This window comes from Diceros bicornis, chromosome 27 (genome assembly GCF_020826845.1).
Source record: "Diceros bicornis minor isolate mBicDic1 chromosome 27, mDicBic1.mat.cur, whole genome shotgun sequence".
Classification (NCBI taxonomy): domain Eukaryota; kingdom Metazoa; phylum Chordata; class Mammalia; order Perissodactyla; family Rhinocerotidae; genus Diceros; species Diceros bicornis.
In genome coordinates, this window is record NC_080766.1 from 39,717,409 (window position 1) to 39,739,140 (window position 21,732).

Sequence of the window (21,732 nt, forward strand, 5' to 3'; positions counted from 1 at the left end):
GTTAGAGTTCAAGGTTGTTGATTACAGATTAGACTGTTTTGCAGAAAATCTGCACTAGGATCCTGTCCTGAAAAGCCTGTAGATTAAACCGAGAGAGCTCAAACTGTAAGTCAGCCTGCAGCAAAAGCACTTCCCAATCTCCATCGCTGTGGAGCCAGTTGGGTCAGATGCATGTCCTATCCATGGAGACACTGCATGTACAACAGCAACAGAAGCCCCTGCTCTGTATTAATAGGTCTCAGAGCAGAGCGATCTTGGTTTTGTCAACAGGGCAGCAACTGTTGAGTCCATGTGCTTGTTCTCTCCTCATGCTGGCCTTCTCATCTTCTCAACCTGGTGCTCTTAGCATTTTCAGAAGATCTAATGGACGATCATTGACTACACACAGTCTAGCACAGCATTACTGGACACTCATTAAGCAGTTATTCACTAAAGTGGAGGCTATCTTCAACGCCCAGCGCTATGCTGTCACAAGTGAGGCGATACAAGGAGCGTGTGTGCGTGTAGACATGGTTCCTTTGCTGATAATCACAATCCAGTCATGACAAGAACTAGTATCAGACTGGTGGACATGAGTTTGCAACATAAAAATAACAGTATGTTTTGAGTCCTTGAAAAAGGGTAAATAATTCCATGTCAAATTGCCATTTCACTCCTTTAATTGTCTCGGGCACTTTGGTTTCCTTCAAGAGTCTCCTGTTCAAACGCGATCCAAGGAAGGGGAGGTCTGAAGGGCCAGGGGCTGCATACGGAATCGTCGATGTGGGAGGTCTTGGGATGCCCAGATTCCTGGTCCCACTTCTGGACCTCCTGGCTCGGCAGAGTTGGGGAGGCAGCCTGAGCATCTCTGTGTTTTAGACAACTTGAGGTGGTTTTGACATGTGGCTGGGTTTAAGGGTTGTTTGCTATCTCATAGCAAGATAGAAATGGGGGTGTTGCCAGAAGGGAGAGTGGGATGTTGCCAAAGATCACCTTGCCTACTTTGTCATTTCACACCACCCAATAATTGTGATTTGCTCAGAGTCCCAAGGCATTCATGATGCCTGTGCTAACTACACTGGGGAGGGGTTGTACTGGGCCCCTCCTAGGGCTGACGGTGCCCGTAGTCTTGTTGGAATCATGTGGACTCCCCAACAAGCAGAGGAGGGTGCAGATACTGAGCCCTGGACTATGTAACCACACCCAACTCAGGGCTGAGCACAGGCGCTGAGGAGCAGGTGGCCTTTCTGGGTCCCTGTCACCCTTGCCTCCAATGCCACAACTTCCAGTCCCACGCAGGGTCCTACACATCCGTGTCTACACCTCCAGGCTGTAGCAAGCTGTAGCGATGAAGACATGCCACGTCTTCATCGTGCATCGCCAAGCATGATTTCAATTACCTCCCATGCTCAGCAGTTACTGACACAGGAAACTGGAATTTTGATACTTTGGGAAGCGGTAGAAAATGGCATTGCTCTGCACCAGCCCCCTGTAACTCTTGCTCCTCCCACGTCCTTTCAGTTGAGGTCCATAATGCCAGAGGCCCACACGGCTATGGGGAAGATCAAGATGAGATGTTGTGGGGAAGCTCTTTTTTCAAATCCCTAATTGTATCCTGATGCTTTCAGTGCTGACAGTTCTCAGGAAACTTCAGAAGGGGTGAGAGCTCGTCTCAGGGATGGTGTTATTGGGGACAGGCTGTGGGCTGGAGGTGTGCGCCACAGAAGGCCAGCCACCGAGGTCAGAAGCTACAAGGGGGCCGATGGCTGACATAGCTCAGGTCCATTGGGTGATGCTAGGTTGTATACCATGAGAAGAGGCAACCACTGGCTGCCTGGAGCCCCCTCCCTTGCTCATCCCCACCTCTCGGCCCACTCCCTGCGGGGGTCTTCCCTGAACATGGGACTCTTTACCAGAGGCTGAGAGATGGGGCAGTCCTTGTTCCTGCCACCAGCTGGCAGAAATGGGGATGTGTTTCCTGTATCCTGGCTCCCAAAGAATGCCTGCTGCACAGGGAGGTGCATCTTGCACCTGTAAATATGAATGTCTTGGTACCCTGCTGGTTTAGCAGTCGTTCTCAACACAGTGGTAGTCCAGAAGCATGTTGGGTGCTTGTTAAAATGCAGACTTCTGAGCATCTTCCAGACTTTCTGGCTCATAGTCTCTGGGAGATAGGGCCAAAGAATGAGTATTTTTACCACGTTCCACAGATGATCTGCTTTGAGGAAAATATTTTCGTGGCTCAATGTGAAAACATCACAGACGTGTACAGTGTTGTTTCTAAGGGCAAGTCATCTCTGAGAGAACGTTCTAGGGATTTTCCTACAATTGTGCATTTGGAATGACTTGTACTTTGAAACTCCACAGCATTGAGCTTTCCGCAAAGCACAGAGAAGAATGTGAGATGCTTGTGGGGTGCTGTGATGCATGTCAAATGGAAGGGTCTTGAGACTGAAATACTCCACAATCCATGCGGCACCATGGTTGAGGAAAACTTTTTTAAACCTCCCATGTTTTAGATGAGTCCTAAGGCACACTGCATTCAATATGAATGAAAGAAATAAGATTTTAGGCTGTAGAGACCCCAGATCATATATTAAATTGTAGGAAGGATCAGAAGGAAGAAAAAGAGACTGATTTTCAAAACTGACATATACCAAAACATGACACTTTTCTTCACTGATTAGTTCTATTCTGGCTGAATCTACAGTTAGGATATTTAATACTGACATTATTTTCCAGACAACAGTTTCTGTAGATAAAGTACAGTGAACTCAGGTGTAACTGTCCATGAAACACATTAGGACAAAACCAATAAATAAAATTAGAAATTCTTGGGCCAGCTCCAGTGGCCTAGTGATTAAGTTTGGCATGTTCTGTGATTAAATTTGGTGGCCCGGGTTTTGTTCTTGGGAGCGGACCTACACCACTCGTCTGGCAGTGGCCATGCTGTGGTGGCGGCTCACATACAAAAAGAGGAAGATTGGCAGCAGATGTTAGCTCAGGGTGAGTCTTCCTCAGCAAAAAAACAACAACAAAAAAAGGAAATTCTTAGTAAAACTTACAATCAGTTAATGAGATAGGCAAGTGTCTTTTATTTTTATACAAAGCCATGGGGTTTGCAAATGTTTTGCATCTTAATGAATATGTAACACAAAGAACTCTCCTTTTCCTCTCCTCTTTCCAGGCCTGGACTCACGGGCAGTCAATTTTTCTGGCTATTTCAGGCAACTCTGTCCCTTTCCTCCTGAGTCTGTCAGTTTCGAGGGGTGAGCATATGAACAACTCAAAACCTGGGTCAAGTCTTCCCTGCTAATCACTTCCCTACTGAGATCAACAGAAATAAACTCTTGATAAATTTAGAAAACAGTGATGCCTTTGTGCAACCCAACAGTGACAACAAAAGTCAAGCAACGCCCAAAATCTCAGGCATAGCCACAGCAGAAGCACAATTTCTACAGTACATTGCTGAGGTTGCCCCATCAGCTCCCCAGTTCTGGTGCAATTGGGAGTCAATAAACTAAGGCCGTGAGCCAGAGTGAGTCTATCCTCAGGACTCATTGACGTTCCAGTGCAGTGTAAATAATTGATGGTGCCCAGTTGCATTATTTAGGATGTTAAATGCAGCTACGGTGCCCTGGAATCTGAGCTGGCATTCTCAGGACTGGCAGGAAAACATGTTGCACTTATTTTAGTAGAGCAATACCCTTAGACAGGCATTGGCCCCTCTGGAGGAGTAAGTGGTCTGCTTGGGATTACATTTCAGAATGGGAACGGCAAAGACTACTTGCCTTCCTGATAGGAGCCAGCAACATGCACGGTCCAAGGACACCGATGGGTGATCTGCTTGGAGTCGGTTCTCAGTTTTGCCCCTCTCTTTTAGAAGGAATGTGTGTTATTTAAAGAAAGTTAGAAATATTTTATATTTTCATACAAAAGCTAGAATTTCCATAGGAAAATTGAAAAACAAAACAAAACAGTGAATCTTTGCAGTAATTTGCCTGCATGCAAACAACTATTGGATTCTTTGAATTGGATCGGTCTTTAGGCCCTGAACTTGGAAACTTCTAGAGTGTGTGTTAATGAAAATAATGAAATAAAGGTAGGACCCGAGGTAACATTTTTATTCTTCTCTGCACCCTAATTTTATCTTATCTGAGGAGTGGAGCTTCCTTCTCAAGTGTGTCTTTTACAGAGATCTCAACCCACTAAATTGACCTTTTTCCCTTGGTTACCAGGGAACTGATGACCGTCAGCAGAGTCCAGCAAGTCGTTCACAGGTTTCCTTTATCATGGCCAGTCCTAGGAAGGTCAGGAATGTGACTTTAGTATAATCTAGTCATCCTTTGGGCTCCATGTTGCACTTGGCTGATCAAGACAATGTCATCATTCCTCTCTGTCCCGAGGCTGGGCTCCTGCTTTGCCAGCGTTACCTGGAAGAAGCGATATTGGAATCATCAGAACAGATATTTTATAGTGAAAGAAGGAATCCATTTTCCTGGCTTCCAGAGGAGAATTTGACTTTTAAAATGTTTCAAGATTTCAGCGAATTCTGCAAAGTGACTAAGTAAAAGCTGCCAATCCATCATGATAATGTGTCTCATCACTCAACACTCCTGTCTGCTAATCCAATAAATGGTAGATAAGTCTACATCCTACCATGACTTTTAAAATGTTTTTATAATCTTAAATCATATGAAGATGATATTTATGTTTGTTTAATACGTGGGCATTATTGCATGTTATCAGTGGAAAAAGAGGATAAAAATTAAGATCAATCAGACACCTAAAATTGCCTAGAAAATCAGAACTCATAGGTTAAAAATAAGATTAAATTCTAGGGGTCAGCCCAGTGGGATAGTGGTTGAGTTTTCGTGCTCCACTTCGGCGGCCCGGGGTTCATGGGTTTGGATCCCAGGCACGGACCTATGCACCGCTCATCAAGCCATGCTGTGGCAGCGTCCCACATATAAAGTAGAGGAAGATGGGCACGGATGTTAGCCCAGGGCCAATCTTCCTGAGGAAAAAGAGGAGGATTGGCAGCAGATGTTAGCTCAGGGATAATCTTCCTCACACAAAAAAATAAGATTAAATTCTAAAGTTGATGTATACCTTGCAAAATATCTCATTATTGGATATTGACATGAAAATATTCATCTTTTTCTGCTCCCTTATCAGCCTTGCTCTCACGTCCACAAATGAGTTAGATGTGGATTATGCTTTGTAGGAGATGTCCCTCACCTACCACAAACGCCGTGAAAAAACTGGAAATGGGTAATGTGTTCTTTAATAAACAAAAGAGAAAACACCAAAAAACTTGTATTGCCTTTTTTTAAACTCTTCACTATTCAGATGGTAGTTTAAAGAATCATAGTGTTTAGGAATTCAGCATTTTCCAAAATGCAAAACAGGAGACTTCTGTAAAAAAAAAAATTACTTTTCATGTAGATATTCTCAGGGGATTTCACTGCCCACCCCACGGCTTCATATTTAACCTAGAGGCACGACTATTATTTGGCTGAGCTCTGCACTGGTTAGAATAGATTCGTATGATGGTTAGTAATTAGCAACTGCTCTAAGCCCCCGATGCCCAACCATGCCATTGCCAAAGTAGAATCTGACTTGCAAAATGTGTTACGATTTTAGTGAATTCCTTAAAGTTACTAGATAAAAGATGCAAATTCATCATGATGATGTTTCTCATCACTCAATGCTCCTGCTTGCTAATTCAATCAAAGGTAGGCAAGTCTATATACTACCATGATTTATAAAGTATTTTTATGATCTTAGATCATAAAAATGATCCTACCCTGGACCCCCTCCTATGAATCAACTAACTCAAAGGGTATTGGCTGGCACAGCATGGGGTGGTGGCAAGTATTTGTTCTAATTGGCTGATGCCTATATAGCATCCATTCTGATTGGTCAATGCACATACAATATCTACTCTGATTGGGTGGTGTTTGTGCCTTACAGGTTGTCAAATGTTTTGAATATCACCACTGCTTAGAGGATTCTGAAAAAAAAGGTCATCTCTTCTAGGACTGTGTTCCTAATGTGACGGAATTGGCTACCTATTTTCTTTGGTGTAGGAATAAAAATGCAGAATTTCAAAAACCCGTAAATATTGCTTTCCCATGAGTCCTTTTTATGGAAAAAATTGCCAATTAGACTACTTAAAAATGAGACTCTTGTTTATTACAATAACTTCTTTACTCTCTGCCAGTGTGATTCTGTCTCCCTTCACCATCCTTGAGTGAGTACAAGTCAAGGAGAAAGATGAGAAGATTCATGAGGCCCTTTGGGCAGAGCAGTTCAATGAATAAAATCCATTTTCCTCACTTAATAGTTTGCTTTCCTTAAACCACCACAGAACACAGATCCCGAGACAAGGCAAATGTCATGTCATTTATGCCTTTTGTAACCTTTATAGAACCTAGCATTCTGTAGGCGTTTAGTAAATGTTAATATTACACAGGTCAATACTGAGAAAGACTGTATATTGAAGTATCATATTTGCCATCTGCCTGCTATAAAATTCATATTTAAGGAGTATTTAAGACTCCATTATTTTAGGAGTCGGGGGGTTGCATGTAGAATATAATTGAACTTTAAATTATGAACTCTGGACAATGCCGAAGGATCTTCACAGAAATTTCTCCAACTTAGTATGTGTTGGTTGAATCATGCTTAAAATATTTTTGTTTATCAGACTTTGGGAAGTTTTCCTGTGTCACTGATGAACAGGTTGTAGCTTGTTCCAGGAGTAAGTTTTCTCAAAGAGACCCCTGACCCGTTTTTATTTCACAAGAGGTGGATAAGTTATTTGAACAGAACTGTCTAGAGCTGCACTGTCCAATCCCGTAGCCGCATGTGGTTATTTATATTTAAATTATTTGAAATTAAATAAAATGTAGGATTCATTTCCTGAATCCCACTAGCCACATGTCAAGTGCTCAATAGCCATGTGTGGCTAGTGGCCGTAGTATTGGACAGAGCAGATTACGAGTTTCACTGTTGCGGAAAGCTCTATTGGACAGTACTGACCTGGAGCTAGCTACTTGGAAATGACCTTAATGTGTCAAGGAGGGCTCTTTTACCCAAACATGCAATCGTGTTTTCTCTCCGTGTTAGTCTGAGCACTCGCCGGTTTCTATTTAGGAATCCTGCAAACCCCAAGACAGTCCTCAACTGAGAATGGGGTTTTGCTGATGTGGTAAATTCGTCTCGCACTTCTGCAATGCAGAGAGCTGAAGCAGGCTCAGTGGGATGGGGTGAGAGGAGCCAATCACAGCAAAACATCACGGCCAAGGGTGTTTCTCAGAAATATAGATACGGCGCTCTGCTAATGAATGGCTGGTGAAACTACAGATTTATTTAAACAAATACCTCTCAAAGCCTTGTGTCATAAAGTCCTAGCCAGGGACACCACACCTGCCCATTGTCGTGGGGGCCTTTGATCTTGGTTACTCTGTCAGGTTCCAAGCCCGTGAAGTCAATGATCTTCCATGGTTTACTTAGAGTAGGACTGAAGTGATAATGTCGATACATCAAAGATAATTTGAGAGCTCAAATAGAAGCACTTCCTTTGCTCTGTGCTGCCTTGACCTTGGAAAACAGGAGCATTAAAATTGGGCTGCCAGTTCCCAGGAGTTTGATGACCTGAAAGGTGAATGAACGCCACCGAGAATACAGGAGGTGCTGTGTCAGCATCTGCACCCTGCGATTTAAGGGCTTATGGTGTCGCTGGGGAAGAACACTCCATCGTCTGTAAAGAGGGCAGATACTCCTCTCTGTGGAACAGCTGAGAGCTCGGAGTTCAGAGACTAGAGAAGTAGCCAAGAGGCAAGACAGTAAGGAAGGGCTCGGGGGGAAGATAGAATAGAATAGATGGGTGGCCTAGCAGGCCTGGGGCAGAACTTGTGGGCCTGAGGAGCTGTTACCATCCATAGGGCTGAGGGGGCAGGGAGAGGTGGCTAGATCTATAGGTAGGGGGCCCCCGACAATTGCTGGACCTTAGGTAGAGGGACACAGCCAAGCCATGGAAATCAGGCATGGAGAGAGTCAGCTGATAAAGACTCCATCCCCTCCCTCTCCTGCTCATGCCTCCTGTTGGCCAAGCCTGACCAAAGCCAGAGAGCCCACTGAAGTCATGGATGGGGAGGGGCAGGCAGAAGCTATCCAGCCAGAAGGATCTGGCAATATTTAGGAAACAGAAATTAAGGAATGGGGGATGTGTTTGTGAAGTCATAGGGAAAGATGTTTTCCCTGGTAGCATTCCACTTTTCCATTCCTTAAGGATGAATCCATTTACCAAAAGAGGACACCAGTTGGAGGAAAGGAATTTGGCTGTGTTGAACTTGAATAGGTCATGACTTGGGTATCACATCAGTAGAACAAAGCGATTGGATGGTGGACCCCTTCTGGCACTTACCTTTGTGGAGATGTTCACATACACACACACACACACACACACACACACACACACACACACACACACACCCTGCCCCATCCTCATCTGACATGGCCCAGCTGTTAGGACTGAGGCTGCTTCTGTCTGAATGTGTGCAGGCGTCTTTCATCCCTGCAGCACTGGGAGGGAGCTGTGTTCATCTGCAGTTAGTAAATATTTAATTCTCACCCAGCACAGCCTGTCAATCACGCTCTGGGCCAGGGCCTCCGGTGAGACTCCCTCTCCAACATTCATGGAGCTGGGGCTCCAACCTCCGGGCCTCACAACCTCCACAACCTCCGGGCCTGGATCTGGACAAAGTACAGAGTTTGAGGCAGCAGGCTGGGTGCTGAGCTGAAAGCAACCCCACAATCGTCTTCCCTCTTTTGTTGGGCGAGCCGTGTTATTTGTAAAAATACAATGAGATTCTGAACCTGGGGACTAGTGGGAAGATCTGTGAGATTTATTGCCCCATCAATGGCTTCAGACTGCGAGATTCATGCCTGGCCTTATAATCATACTGGGTTGACACAGCAGAAAATTTATGAGATTCCAGTAAAGTCTGTGGGGAAAAGGTTGCACAGAATGTACTGATTACATTTCTCTTCAGAAAGCTTAAGAATGGATGACATTTCATAGCGTACCTTAATTTGGGAACAATTGGTAATATTATATTTCAATTTCATGGCTAATAAAGTCTGAGGTAGTTCAATTAATAGCAAATTATGGTCTAAATAAAAAACTAATTTTAAAAATTACAATTGATATAGTTTTCTTTTTTTTTTCTCAGAAAGTGCAAATTGGACTGGCTTAGGTGAACTGTGCTCAGCCTGAAGGCTAGTATTATGGCAGAAGCAGGTGATAGAAGAAAGCACCTGTGCCTTCTGCCCCCTCGCAGTTGTGTGGTATGCGTGTGTGTGTGTGTATGTTTGTGTGTGTGCTGTGCTTGTGTGTGTATGATGTGTATGTGTGTTTCTGTGTGTGCATAGATGGTATGTATGTGTGTGTGCATTTGTGTGTGCATGCGTATGTATGTACATGTTTGTGTGTGCTTCTGTGTGTGCTGTGCTTGTGTGTGTATGTGTGTGTGTAGATGGTGTGTGTGTGTGTATAAAGAACAAAGGAAGAGGAGAGACATTTGTTTTGTTTCTATCTCACAGGAGTGAGCAAACACAGCCCATGAGCCCACATCCAACCTGCTGTTTATTTTTATGCGGCCCACAAACTAAGAATGGTTTTTACATTTTCAAATGGCTGAGAAAAAATAAAAAAGGAATACTATTTCATGACATGTGGAAATTATATGAGAAATTCAAATTTCAGTGTCCCCAAGTAAAGTTTTATCGGAACCCAGCCAATACTTATTTACACCTGTGTGTTGTCTGCAGCTGCTTCCGCACCACAACGGCAGAGGCGGGCAGTTGTGACAGAGACCGCATGGCCCACAGAGCCTAAGATATTTACTGTCCGGCCCTGTGCTGAAACAGTGTGCCCGTCCCTGTCCCTGGCACACAGGCAATGTCGTGGGTTATTTCTCTTAGTCCTCACTTGATCCTGTGGTGCTCTTTTGTCTCCATTGAACCAATGAGCAAAGTGAAGTCACAAACCTACAGTCACAGAGTGACATGCGTGTCTTCTGACCCCAGGTCTTTCTAACTCCAAAGCTGGTGCTCTGTTTACTCTCTCTGCTGGGTGACATCTTCCCCTGGGTCTCTACCACTCTTAGGATAAAATCTAAAATCCTATCATGGCCTCATAGCCATGTGGGTCTACCCTCAACCTTCCCTGGCCATGCACTGCTCTTTGCAAATTGCTCTCCAGTCACTGCAGTGCAGGAAGTTCTGTAGGCATCCATGGTCCTGTCTACCACAGGGCCTTTGTACATGCTGGTCTTTCTGCTTGGAACATTCACCTCCTCCCTCTTCACTTTGTCCAGCTATAGCTGATCCTTCAGTTCCTCCCTGATGAAGCCATCTGGATGGTTTTGTACTATGTCAATTAGGTTCCCTTCCCTCTGTGGTTCTGGGTGGGAGCCGGCCACAGAGAAATATGCCTAAGATTTGGAAGGTAGATGTGAAGGCCTGGTGACTTGACGCTCAGAAGGGTTGGTGTGGTGCACCAGATGCCTTTGAAACTCGCACCTGCTGAGGCTGGTCTGCTGGCTCACGTCACTGCCATGGGCAGCCGCAGGAACTCGCAGCTCCTCCAGCTCGCCCAGGACCTTCTCCTTCCATCTCTCCTGAGCAGAGGTGTGAGCAGCTCTGTGGGGAAGGGTGCCAGCTTCTGCAGGCCACCTGTGTCATTAGGCTAGACGAGCTGAGAGAAAGGCAGGGGTCTCAGTTTTTCTTCCCAGGTCAAGTTAGTGTCTCTGCTGACTTAGTCTTCACGTCTAACCCTTCTTGCTGATGGCAGTGACTGCAGGTCCTTCCCAGATGCAGAGGCAGCAGCTCCCCACGGACTTCTCATCAGCTTCCCTTTGCAGAACCTGGTTGGTGACTCTTTTCTGATCCTCTCACCCTCCCCTTCTGAGCCTTTTCTTCCCAGCACCCTACAATGGTGTAATGAATCCCTTACTCCGTATCACTCAGAGCATTCTGCTTCCCTAATGGAACTCTAACAGCGTCCCTGTTGGGTTAATGCCTTGACTGTATTAATATGCCACCTTAGACTTGCCCTTCATTGTGCTGATAACTAATGACATACTTGTTTGTGTGATTAATTACTGAATGCCTGCTTCCTCATTAAATTCTGTGAAGGTGGGCAGGCTCCATGTCCACCTTGTTCCCCCTGTGGCCCTGTTTCTACTTAGATGGGGGCAGGCATGTTCCAGGTGGTCAATAAATGCTTGTAGAATGAGTGATTTATTCCAAAAGCAGTGAGGGGACATGAAAATTGATGTTGCTTTTAGGCATTCGTTCACATTGTTTTCAGAATTTCCAAGCTGTCAAGGCCCATTGACTGATGTACGTTAGCAGCCACTTTCCACCTGTTGGCTCACCTGGTGCCATAGCGTCTCAAACCAAGGGGACACAAGCACCCACCTGTGGCTGAAGGACATTTAAGATAATCGCCATGATTATTTTGGATGGGGGTCATTGTAGAGTTGGATTTTCCCTCTTTGGAGTCTGGAGGCCCCTAGAAGCATCATGCAGAGGAAAGAGCCTGGAAAGGAGCGATTGGGCTTGCTGCTGACTTGCTGTGTGACCTTGGGCATGTCACCTGACTCATCTGAGCCATATCCTCAGTGGTAAAGGTGTGGCTCTCCTCCCAGTCTGTGTAGGAGTGGGTGTTTGAATATCTTAATGATTGACAGATGCTAGTGACTTTCAGTTGAGGACAGGTTCCTAGATGTCCTTCAATACTTGAGAAGTCTGAAAAACTTTCAAATGTCCCATCACACATTTATGTAAGTGACAAATCTGTTTATCTGAGCCATTTTTCATTATAAATATTTCACAATAAATAAAAACATAAAATATGTTTGTCATGTGAGTAAGATACACCTAATTTTCCATGAATGCAACTACCATGAAAATCAAGGGAAGATTAAAGTTGGTTTTGTGAGGAGCTCCATCAAGAGTTGTTTGCCCTTTTGGAAAACTGCATCACTGATAGCAATGCCACTTGTAATAGTTGAGTTGCTGACACCACACATGTAGATCCATGTGGGTTTACAGCTGTTGCACTCCTGGTGATTCTAAGTGTGGATGCAGATGTAGATGCAGTAGACTATGTCATGTCTTCCAGTGGAGACCTACTGTGCGCTACATTTGCTATCTTATAAATAACTTCCCTTTTACATTTCCTTTATGTCACATAAAGGGCATTATGTTGGAGTTTTTGTCTTGAAATTTAGGTATATGTAGGTAAGTTATGTTATGCATGAATTTAATTTCAGAATAGTAAAATAGGCATTGCAAAATAATTATTGTTAAAAATGGTGCTGCATTTGAAAAGTTAAGAGCTGCTGTTACTGAAAACAACCATAGGTTTGTTTATCCGATGCACGGCAAAGCTAATCAGCAAAATGTCAGTCTTATAGCAAGGAAAGAGGTTTATTATCAAAAGGCAGCCAGACCAGGACACGGGAGTAAAAAACTCAGATCCACCTCCTTGAAGGGGAAGAAAGTAGAGGTTTTTATCTGGGGTTTTAGGTAGGGGAGGCAGAGCATGTGACCTTGATGGCTGGCTCCTTCCCACAAGGTTTATCTTGAGTCTCTGGGTTCATCATCTTCAGCCTGTGTTTGGTCTTGTGAGACTGAATCTCTTTTTGTCTTGACCATCTGGCCCTTGACTGTCTGGGAAAAACAATTCACTCATAACAGCAAGATCTGGTTAGTTTTCGTAGCTGAGTATGTGCATGCGCAGCTGCAGTTAGAGGAGCTTATCTCAAATTTCTCTCTCTCTCTTTTTTTTTTTCTCTAACCCAGAGAAAATTTTAACTCATTCATTCTCGGTTTCACCTTTAAACCATCTGCCTGTGAACGTCGTTTTAGCTTTAATATATCCCTGCATTTCCCCTATTCCAGTGTACATTTGACTTCTAAAGGAGATTTGGCATAGGGAAAAGAGAGACGTCCCCAAATTAGCATGTTTAGGTATCGATTTCTTCCTTTTCCATCTGTTGTTCCTCTTAACTGAATATTTATATACTGAAATTTTCTCAAGCGAGGGAGAATTATCGGTGACATCAGAGCTCATGGTAATTATAGTGCTGCGTGTGACATTGTCTTGTTTGCAAAACGCATTTCTGCTGGTGCTTTATTCAGCATTTACATGCAGCAAACTTGTCACTTAAAATTGGATTTGGGTTCCACTTCTGCCTCGGATGTAGAAAGCTGAAAAGAACGTCACTCAGACTTTAAAGAGAAAAAGCCAGATAAACTACAAAATCATAGCTTTTCCTGAACCCAGCAGAGAGTTAGAGAGCTGAGGTCATGGGGCAGTCGAGTAACCTGGAATCCAAGGAGGGAGAGTCCTGCCAGAGAAGGCAGAACACAAGCACTGTGCAGAACACAGGGGGAAGTCACCTCTGCCATAAAAGAGTTTTGAAGCAATCAGCTGAACTTTTGACTAATTGCTACAGGCCTAGTGTGGACTGACATGGAGCAGAGAGACCCTGGGTGCACAGACCCAAGGGGATTCACACTCACTCACAGATTTTCTTCTGTGGACCTCCCCCCAAAACTTCCTTGAAAGATCGAGGTGGGAGGCTGGAGAGCCTTGTCGGTGGTACAGGCCTGAAGAAGAAGATCAGGTACCACTGCAGCGGTAGAGTGGCAGGTAGTAGGGGGAAAAAGCAGGAACCCCCTCCATAACTCCTGAGCCTTCACTCAAAGCAACAGCTTTAAGCTGCTGGGAGAGGAGGCAGTGAGATTTGTAGCCTCCAAGGTGCAGGTACAGATCCATTGTTGCTGAGTGAAGGAGAGCAGACAAACCCTGTATCTGGGAGAGGGATAGAGAAAGCCATGGGCCCAGAATCCCACACCAGCATCAGGAAACGCTGTTGTGTAAGACTCACTACAATTATAGAGCAGTCTGATCTTCATGGGGAGGAGGCTCAGAAAGCTGTACCGTCAAGTCCCAAGCACACAGGACCATCTGAGACTGATGCTGGGCTGATCGACAGAGATGCCCATTGCATCCTCCCATCAGCCCAGCAAGAACCGGGTAACAAACAGCAGGCTTCTGCAGGGAAAGGAGCAAGAGCTTGGAGAAGCCCAGAGAAGCTCTGAGAGGCTGGCATACAAGGATGAGGAAAGCTGAGAGTGGGGCATGAACACGGAGAAAAACCTTTCCACACTCCAACTCCCATGCCGAACATAAAGCATTGTTAGAGAATGCCCACCTTTGGTTTGAGGAAGGTAACCATTTTGGTCTGCTTGGGCTGCAATAACAAAGTATCATAAACTGGGTGACTTAAAACAACAGAAATTTATTTCTTCTTATTTTTTTTAAAACAGTAGTTCTTTTATTATATCCCAATTTTGTGTGTCAGGAATTTGGGTAGGACTCAGCTGGATAATTTTTCTGCTCCACATTGTTGTTGTTGTTGGTATTCAGCTGGTGGGTGGGATGGTCTGGAGGGTCCATAATGACTTTATTATTCCACCTGGCCCCTTGGTGGGGGTGGCTGGAAATCTAGGCTCAGCTGGGCCTGTCAATCAAAACATATACTTGACTTCTCCATCATGGTGGTCTCAAATAATTGGACCAATTATACCATGGCAGCTCAGAGCTCCCAGAGAGTGTTCCAAGACATCGAGATGGAAGCTGCAAGGTTTTTTATGACTAGCCTCGGAAGTCCCAGCATGACGTGTATGCCACATTTTATTGGTCATGTAAGTCATGAAGGCCAGCCCAGATCACAGGGGTGGGATCTAGACTTGCCATTCAGCAAAGAATTTGGGCCATCTTTATCGTTCCAGATGGATCATAGTCCTAAAGATAAAACAAAGCTTTTAAGAGAAAACTCAGGGGAAAACATTTCCATGACCTTAGGAGGGGGTAAAGATTCCTTAAACAGAACTCAGAAAATACTAATCATAAAAGAAAAGAAAATATTGACTTCGTTAAAATTAAGAACTACATATAAAAGAACGCTTTTTAGAGAATTAAAATACAAGCTACATACAGACTTACCTCAGAGAGATTGCGGGTTTGGTTCGAAACCACATCAATAAAATGAATATTGCAATAAAGCGAGTCACATGGATTTTTTGGTTTCCCAGTGCATATAAAAGTTATGTCTACACTATACTATAGTCTAGTATATAAGTAATACTTATATACTATAGTCTAGTATATAAGTAATACTTATATACTATAGTCTAGTATATAAGTAATACTTATATACTATAGTCTAGTATATAAGTAATACTTATATACTATAGTCTAGTATATAAGTAATACTTATATACTATAGTCTAGTATATAAGTAATACTTATATACTATAGTCTAGTATATAAGTAATACTTATATACTATAGTCTAGTATATAAGTAATACTTATATACTATTAAGTGTGCAATAGCATTATGTCTAAAAAAACAATGTGCATACCTTAATTAAAAAATACTTTATTGCTAAAAAATGCTAACCATCATCTGAGCCTTCAGTGAGTCATAACCTTTTTGCTGGTGGAGGGTCTTGCCTCAGTGTTGATGGCTGTTGACTGATCAGGGTGCTGGTTGCTGAAGGTTGGGGGGCCATGGCAATTTCGTAAAATAAGCCAATAATGAACTTTGCCACATTGAGCGACTCTTCCTTTCACCAATGATTTCTCTGCAGCACGTGATGCTGTTCGATGGCATTTTCCACACAGTAGAAATTCTTTCAAAATTGGAGTCAGTCCTCTCAAACCCTGCCACTGCTTTATCAACTAAGGTTGTGTAATATTCTAAATCCTTTGTTGTCATTTCAACAATCTTCACCAGGAGTAGATTCCATCTCAAGAAACCACTTTCTTTGCTCATCCATAAGAAGCAACTCCTCGTGTGTTAAAGTTTTATCATGAGATTGCAGCAATTCAGTCCCATCTTCAGACTCCGCTTCTAATTCTAGTTCTCTTGCTATTTCCACCACATCTGCAGTTACTTCCTCCACTGAAGTCTTGACTCCTCCAAGTCATCCACGAGGGTTGGAATCAACTTCTGCTAAACTCGTGTTAATGTTGATATTTTGACCTTTTCCCATGAATCATAAATGTTCTTAATGGCATCTAGAATGGCGAATATTTTCCAGAAGGTTTTCAATTTACTTTGCCCAGCTCCATCAGAGGAATCACTATCAATGGCAGCTCTAGCCTTATGAAATGTATTTCTTAAATTATAAGACCTGAAAGTTGAAATGACTTCTTGATCTATGGGCTGCAGAGTGGATGTTGTGTTAGCAGGCATGAAAACAATGTTCATCTTGTCGTACATCTCCATCAGAATTCTTGGGTGACCAGGTGCATTGTCAATGAGCAGTAATATTTTGAAAGGAATCTTTTTTTCTGAGCAGTGGGTCTCAACAGTGGGCTTAAAATATTCAGTGAATTGTGTTGTAAACAGATGCGCTGTCATTCAGGCTTTGTTGTTCCATTTATAGAGCACAGGCAGAGTAGATTGAGCATAATTATTAAGGGCCCTAGGATTTTCAGAATGGTAAATGAGCATTGGCTTCTACTTCAAGTCACCAGCTGCATTAGCCCCTAAGAAGAGAATCAGCCTGTCCTGTGAAGCTTTGAAGCCAGACATTGACTTCTCCTCTCTAGCTATGAGCATCTTACATGGCATCTTCTTTCAATATAAGGCTGTTTCATCTACATTAAAAATCTGTTGTTTAGTGTAGTCACCTTCATTAATTATCTTTGCTAGATCTTCTGAATAACTTGCTGCAGCTTCTACATCAGCACTTGCTGCTTCATCTTGCACTTTGATGTTATGGAGATGGCTTCTTTCCTTAAACCTCACGAACTAACCTCTGCTAGCTTCAAACTTTTCTTCTGCAGCTTCCTCACCTCTCTCAGCCTTCACAGAATTGAAGAGTTAGGGCCGTGCTCTGGATTAGGCTTTGGCTTAAGGGAATGTTGAGGCTGGTTTGATCTTCTATCCAGACCACTAAAATTTTCTCCATATCAGCAATAAGGCTGTTTCACTTTTTTATCATTCACGTGTCCACTGGAGTAGCACTTTTAATTTCCTTCAAGAACTTTTCCTTTGCATTCACAACTTAGCTAATTGGCTTAAGAGGCCTAGCTTTCAGCCTGTTTCAGCTTTTGACATGCCGTCTTCACTAAGCTTCATCATTTCTAGCTCTTGATTTAAAGTGAGAGACATGTGACTCTTCCTTTCACATGAACACTTAGAGGCCATTGTAGAGTTATTAATTGGCCTAATTTCAACATTGTTGTGTTTCAGGGAATAAGGAGGCCTGAGGAGAGGGAGAGAGATGAGGTAATGGCTTGTCGGTGGAGCAGTCAGAACACACACGATGTTTATCAATTAAGTTGGCTGTCTTATCTGGGTGTGGCTCGTGGAACCCCAAAACAGTTACAACAGTAACATCAAAGATCACTGATCACAGATCACCCTAAAAAATATAATAACAATGAAAAAGTTTGAAATATGGTGAGAATTACCAAAATGTGACACAGAGACACAAAGTGAGCAAATGCTGTTGGAAAAATGGTGCCAACAGACTTGCTCGACGCAGGGTTGCCAGAAACCTTCAATTTGTAAAAAATGCAATATCTGTGAAGTGTAATAAAGTGAAGCACAATGAAATGAGGTATGCCTGTATATTAGAATGTATCCAGAATATAAATGAACTGTTCAATCAATGAGATACATAATTCAATAAAAAATTGGTTAAAAGTGACTTAAATAGGTATTTCACAAAAACGATATATAAATGGCCAATAAGCATATGAAAATGTACTCAATGTTATTAGTTATTAGGTAAATGCAAATTAAAACCACAAATTCCCCACCAGAATGGCTAAACTCAAAAGGATCGACAATTCCAGGTGTTGACAAACATGTGGAGCAACTACAGTTCTTTTATTTTTTAGATTTTTTTTGAATTTTATTGAGAAATAATTGACATACGTCACTGTGTAAGCTTAAGGTGTACAGTGTCACTGTTTGGATTTACTCTATTGTAAAATGATTACCACAATAGGTTCAACTAACATCCATCTTCTCATATAGATACAATAAAAAGAAGAGGAAGAAGAAAAGAAAAAAGAAAGTATTTTCTCCTTATGATGAGAACTCTTAGGATTTACTCTCTTAACAACTTTCCTGTATATCATACAGCAGAGTTGGCTGTAGTCATCATGGTGCACATTACATCCCTTGTACTTACTTATCTTATTACCAGAAGTTTGTACCTTTTGACCACCTTCCTCCAATTCTCCCTCCCCTCCTTCCTCCATCTCTGGTAATCACAAGTCCAATCTCTTTTTCTATGAGTTGTGTTTTTTTTCCCCAACAAAAATTCATTTTATCACAGTTCTAGAGACAGGAAGTCCAAGATCCAGGTGTCAGCAGTTCTCCTTGGCTGGCAGATGGCCACTTCTTGCTGTGTCCTCACATGGCCTTTCCTCTGTTCGTGCATCCCTGGTGTCCTCTTCTTATAAGGACACCAGTCAGATTGGATTAGAGTCCACCCTTAAGACCTCCTGTAAGTATATTTACCTCTTTAAAGGCTGTATCTCCAAATATAGTCACATTGTGGCTTAGAGTTTCAAGATATGAACTTTGGGGGAAAACAGTTCAGTCCGTAATGGTAACTATAACTAAACAAAACCCAAATCCAGTTCCTTCCTAATTAGATCTACTCAACTCCCCCACTTTAAAAAAATCACTAGTCATTATATTATAAATGTTTCCCCTATCGCTGCACAGTCTTTGCAATTGCCATGTTTAACAGCTCCATAGTATTTCTTTGAGAAGATTTGTCGTTCTGTACCTACATCTTTTCTTCTAGTTGCACATTTTAGGTTAGTTCCTTTTGTTTTTTTTGCAAGGAAAATTTTTTATGCACGTTTTTCCATAGTTTGGAATATTCCTTTAGGATAGATTCTAAAAAGAGAAATTATTGCATCAAAGGGCATGACCTCTGTCATGGACTCAATTGTGTCTTCCCTAAAATCCACATGTGAAAGCCCTAAGCCCTAATGTGATGATATTTGGAGGTGGGGCCTTTGGGAGGTAGTTAGTGTTAAATAAGACCAGAAGAGTGGGCCCCTAATCCGATGGGATTGGTGTCTTTATAAGAGGAGGAGGAGACACCAGAGAGCTCTCTCTCTCTCTCTCTCTGAGTGAGCACCCACAGAGGAAAGGCCCTATGAGGACATGGTGAGAAGGCAGCCTTCTGCAAACCAGGGAGACCTCACCAGGAATCGAATTTCCCGGCACCTTGCTCTTGGACTTCCAGCCTCCAGAACTGTGAGAAAATAAATTTCTGTAGTTTAAGCCCCTTAGTCTGTGGTATTTTGTATGGCAGCCTGAGCAGAATATTATACCCATTCTATACACATGCATTACTAATCTATAATGTCCTTGCCCATGTTAGGAGTCATCTGCCTTTTTTCTGGCTGTTAACATAAAGTTTTCTGTGCCTACCTCTCTGAATCAACTTTTCTGTCATTTGTAAACTTAAGATATTCAAATATACTCTGTCATTTAAATAATTTGTGAAGAGTTAGATCCTAGCACTGATATCCCATAATTGTAAATCAGGGATTTTGTATCTTTAAGCTTATCAATAACAAAGTAGTCATCTAATTCTGACATTTCTTTCTCTTTCTCGCTGTTTTTTAGATCATCTCTTTCATGTACCAGGAAACACATATAATAAAAATGAACAAAACAAAACCCCCAGAAACCCCAAACCCCAAACCAAAAAAACCCCTAGAATTATAGAAATTCATGCCTAAACCCTATAAATATTTTAACATAGACGTTTATCCAAAGTATATTTTTATGTATCCTAATATAACACAAGGAATGTTATTTAAATACTTGTTGCTATGACACGATTTGTGTTAGTTTGAAAAATAAAGAGGAAAACTTCAATAAAACATTTTTCTGTCATGTGGGTCACCAAATAATGTAAGTGAAAGTTACATAAAAATTAAAAATGAATAGCTTAGGAGAGAGTCACCATCGTTGGATGATCTGACTTCCAAGATAAACCCTTGATTCACTCTGGGATACAGCTTGTCAGGGACTACAGTAGTAACACATCTATGGAGGACTATATTTGCTTCAAGACCTTTATTTTACTGTCTTTAACGGAAGCTTAAGAGTCAGTCAATAAACATTTATTGATTTTCCAAGGTTCCTTAGGACACAAAGAATAAGATACAGTCCACATAGAATTTTCAAGCCATTGGTTTTGTCAGAGTGTTGTTTTAAGGTTGACTGCTGCTTACGATGACATCCCTGTCGCCTTGCACCTGGGTTCCCACATGAACTAATATCATCTGAAAGAGAGAGACATCTTTGCTTCTCAGGTCTGTCTACTTTTATTTCTTTGCCTATACTGCAGCCAAAGTACAGGTCAAGACTTTTTGAGGTATTAGGAGAATGTTTGGATGATCCAAAATTATCACTTATTATAATTGGTTCATAAATTCAGTTATTTCCTCACCCAACTTCCTCACTACAAATGTAGCAAAATTGATGAAGGGGAGCATTTTAGTTCCAGTCTCCTCCCCCGCCAAAGAAGCAGGAGTTAGGGAGAGGGAGGCAGGGAAGGAGGAAAAGGCAATATCCAGGTATTGATGTTATCAATATAATATATAGAGGCAGCAGGCTTGCTGCTGTGGCAGTGAGGGCTCAAGCCTGGGGCAGCTCCTGTGAGTTTGGGATGTCCCCAGAAAGGTCCACTTGAAGGAGAGGAGGCTGCAGCACTTATTCACCTGCTCCATTCCTGCTGACTGGGGACATTGACCTCCTCCTCCCTCCCATCTGCTGAGAAGACCCTGGAGCACAAATGGGAAGACTCAAGGTCGCTGCCTGAGGTGGGATGCTGCAAAGTGCAAGATGACTCTGCGCTCATCCTGAACTCTGCATGGCACCTGTGGACACTGGGTCAAGGAGGTGGGACTCAGGGCACCAGAGGCATCTCTCTCAGCGAGCTTCATCTCCCTTTTCCGTTTCCTGTTTGACTCCACAATCAAACAAGCAAAGATCAGGGAAGAAGTAGAAGCAGAGGACTTGAAAAATCTCGGCCTTGATTAACACAACTTCTGGCACCAAGAGTTGAATCCTCTAAGTCTTTCTGCTTTATTGGCAAACTGCTGAGAAATTGTGCAGTATTTGCAGCTGCCTTTTGAGTATGATAATTATAAGGAAACAAATTGATGAAGAAGCCTGGGGGTATTGATGAGCGTTCTTCCATCTTCACTGACATGTGTGTGGTTCTCTTAAAGGCCTGTAAGAGTGACTAGATTGAAAAATTAATGAGTGCGACGTGCTTTAAACTTATGCATCTTTTCAGGGCAAATGTGAACAGGCACAATAGTGACCTGCAAAATGCAGAGTTTAGGTCTGCTCTCTGGAAAATGCACAACTCCAAGCTTCAAAGACCAATGGCAAATTGTGGTGAGAGCATTGGCTGCAGTTTTCCATGTTTTTGGATAGCACCAAGGTATTCTTCACTTTTTATTTCATCATTAAGATAAAAATAATAACATCTGTCTGATGGTAACACTACAAAATATAAAGCTGTGATTTATACTTTTGTAAAAGCTTAAAGTATAGAACACACTGCTGAGGTGAGAGACTAAATAATGTAGAGTCAAC

At 42.6% G+C, this 21,732-nt stretch overlaps 1 protein-coding gene across 1 annotated transcript in view; it reads left to right on the forward strand.

Moving 5' to 3' along the window:
* The window catches only part of IGSF5 (immunoglobulin superfamily member 5), a 41,696-nt gene extending 36,448 nt beyond the window's left edge, over positions 1-5,248 (forward strand). The window contains exon 9 of the mRNA XM_058523405.1: positions 4,218-5,248. Coding sequence (XP_058379388.1) covers positions 4,218-4,313 — 96 coding nt within the window. The 3' untranslated portion in view covers positions 4,314-5,248. The remainder of the gene's footprint in view (positions 1-4,217) is intronic.
* The last annotated feature ends 16,484 nt before the right edge of the window (positions 5,249-21,732 follow it).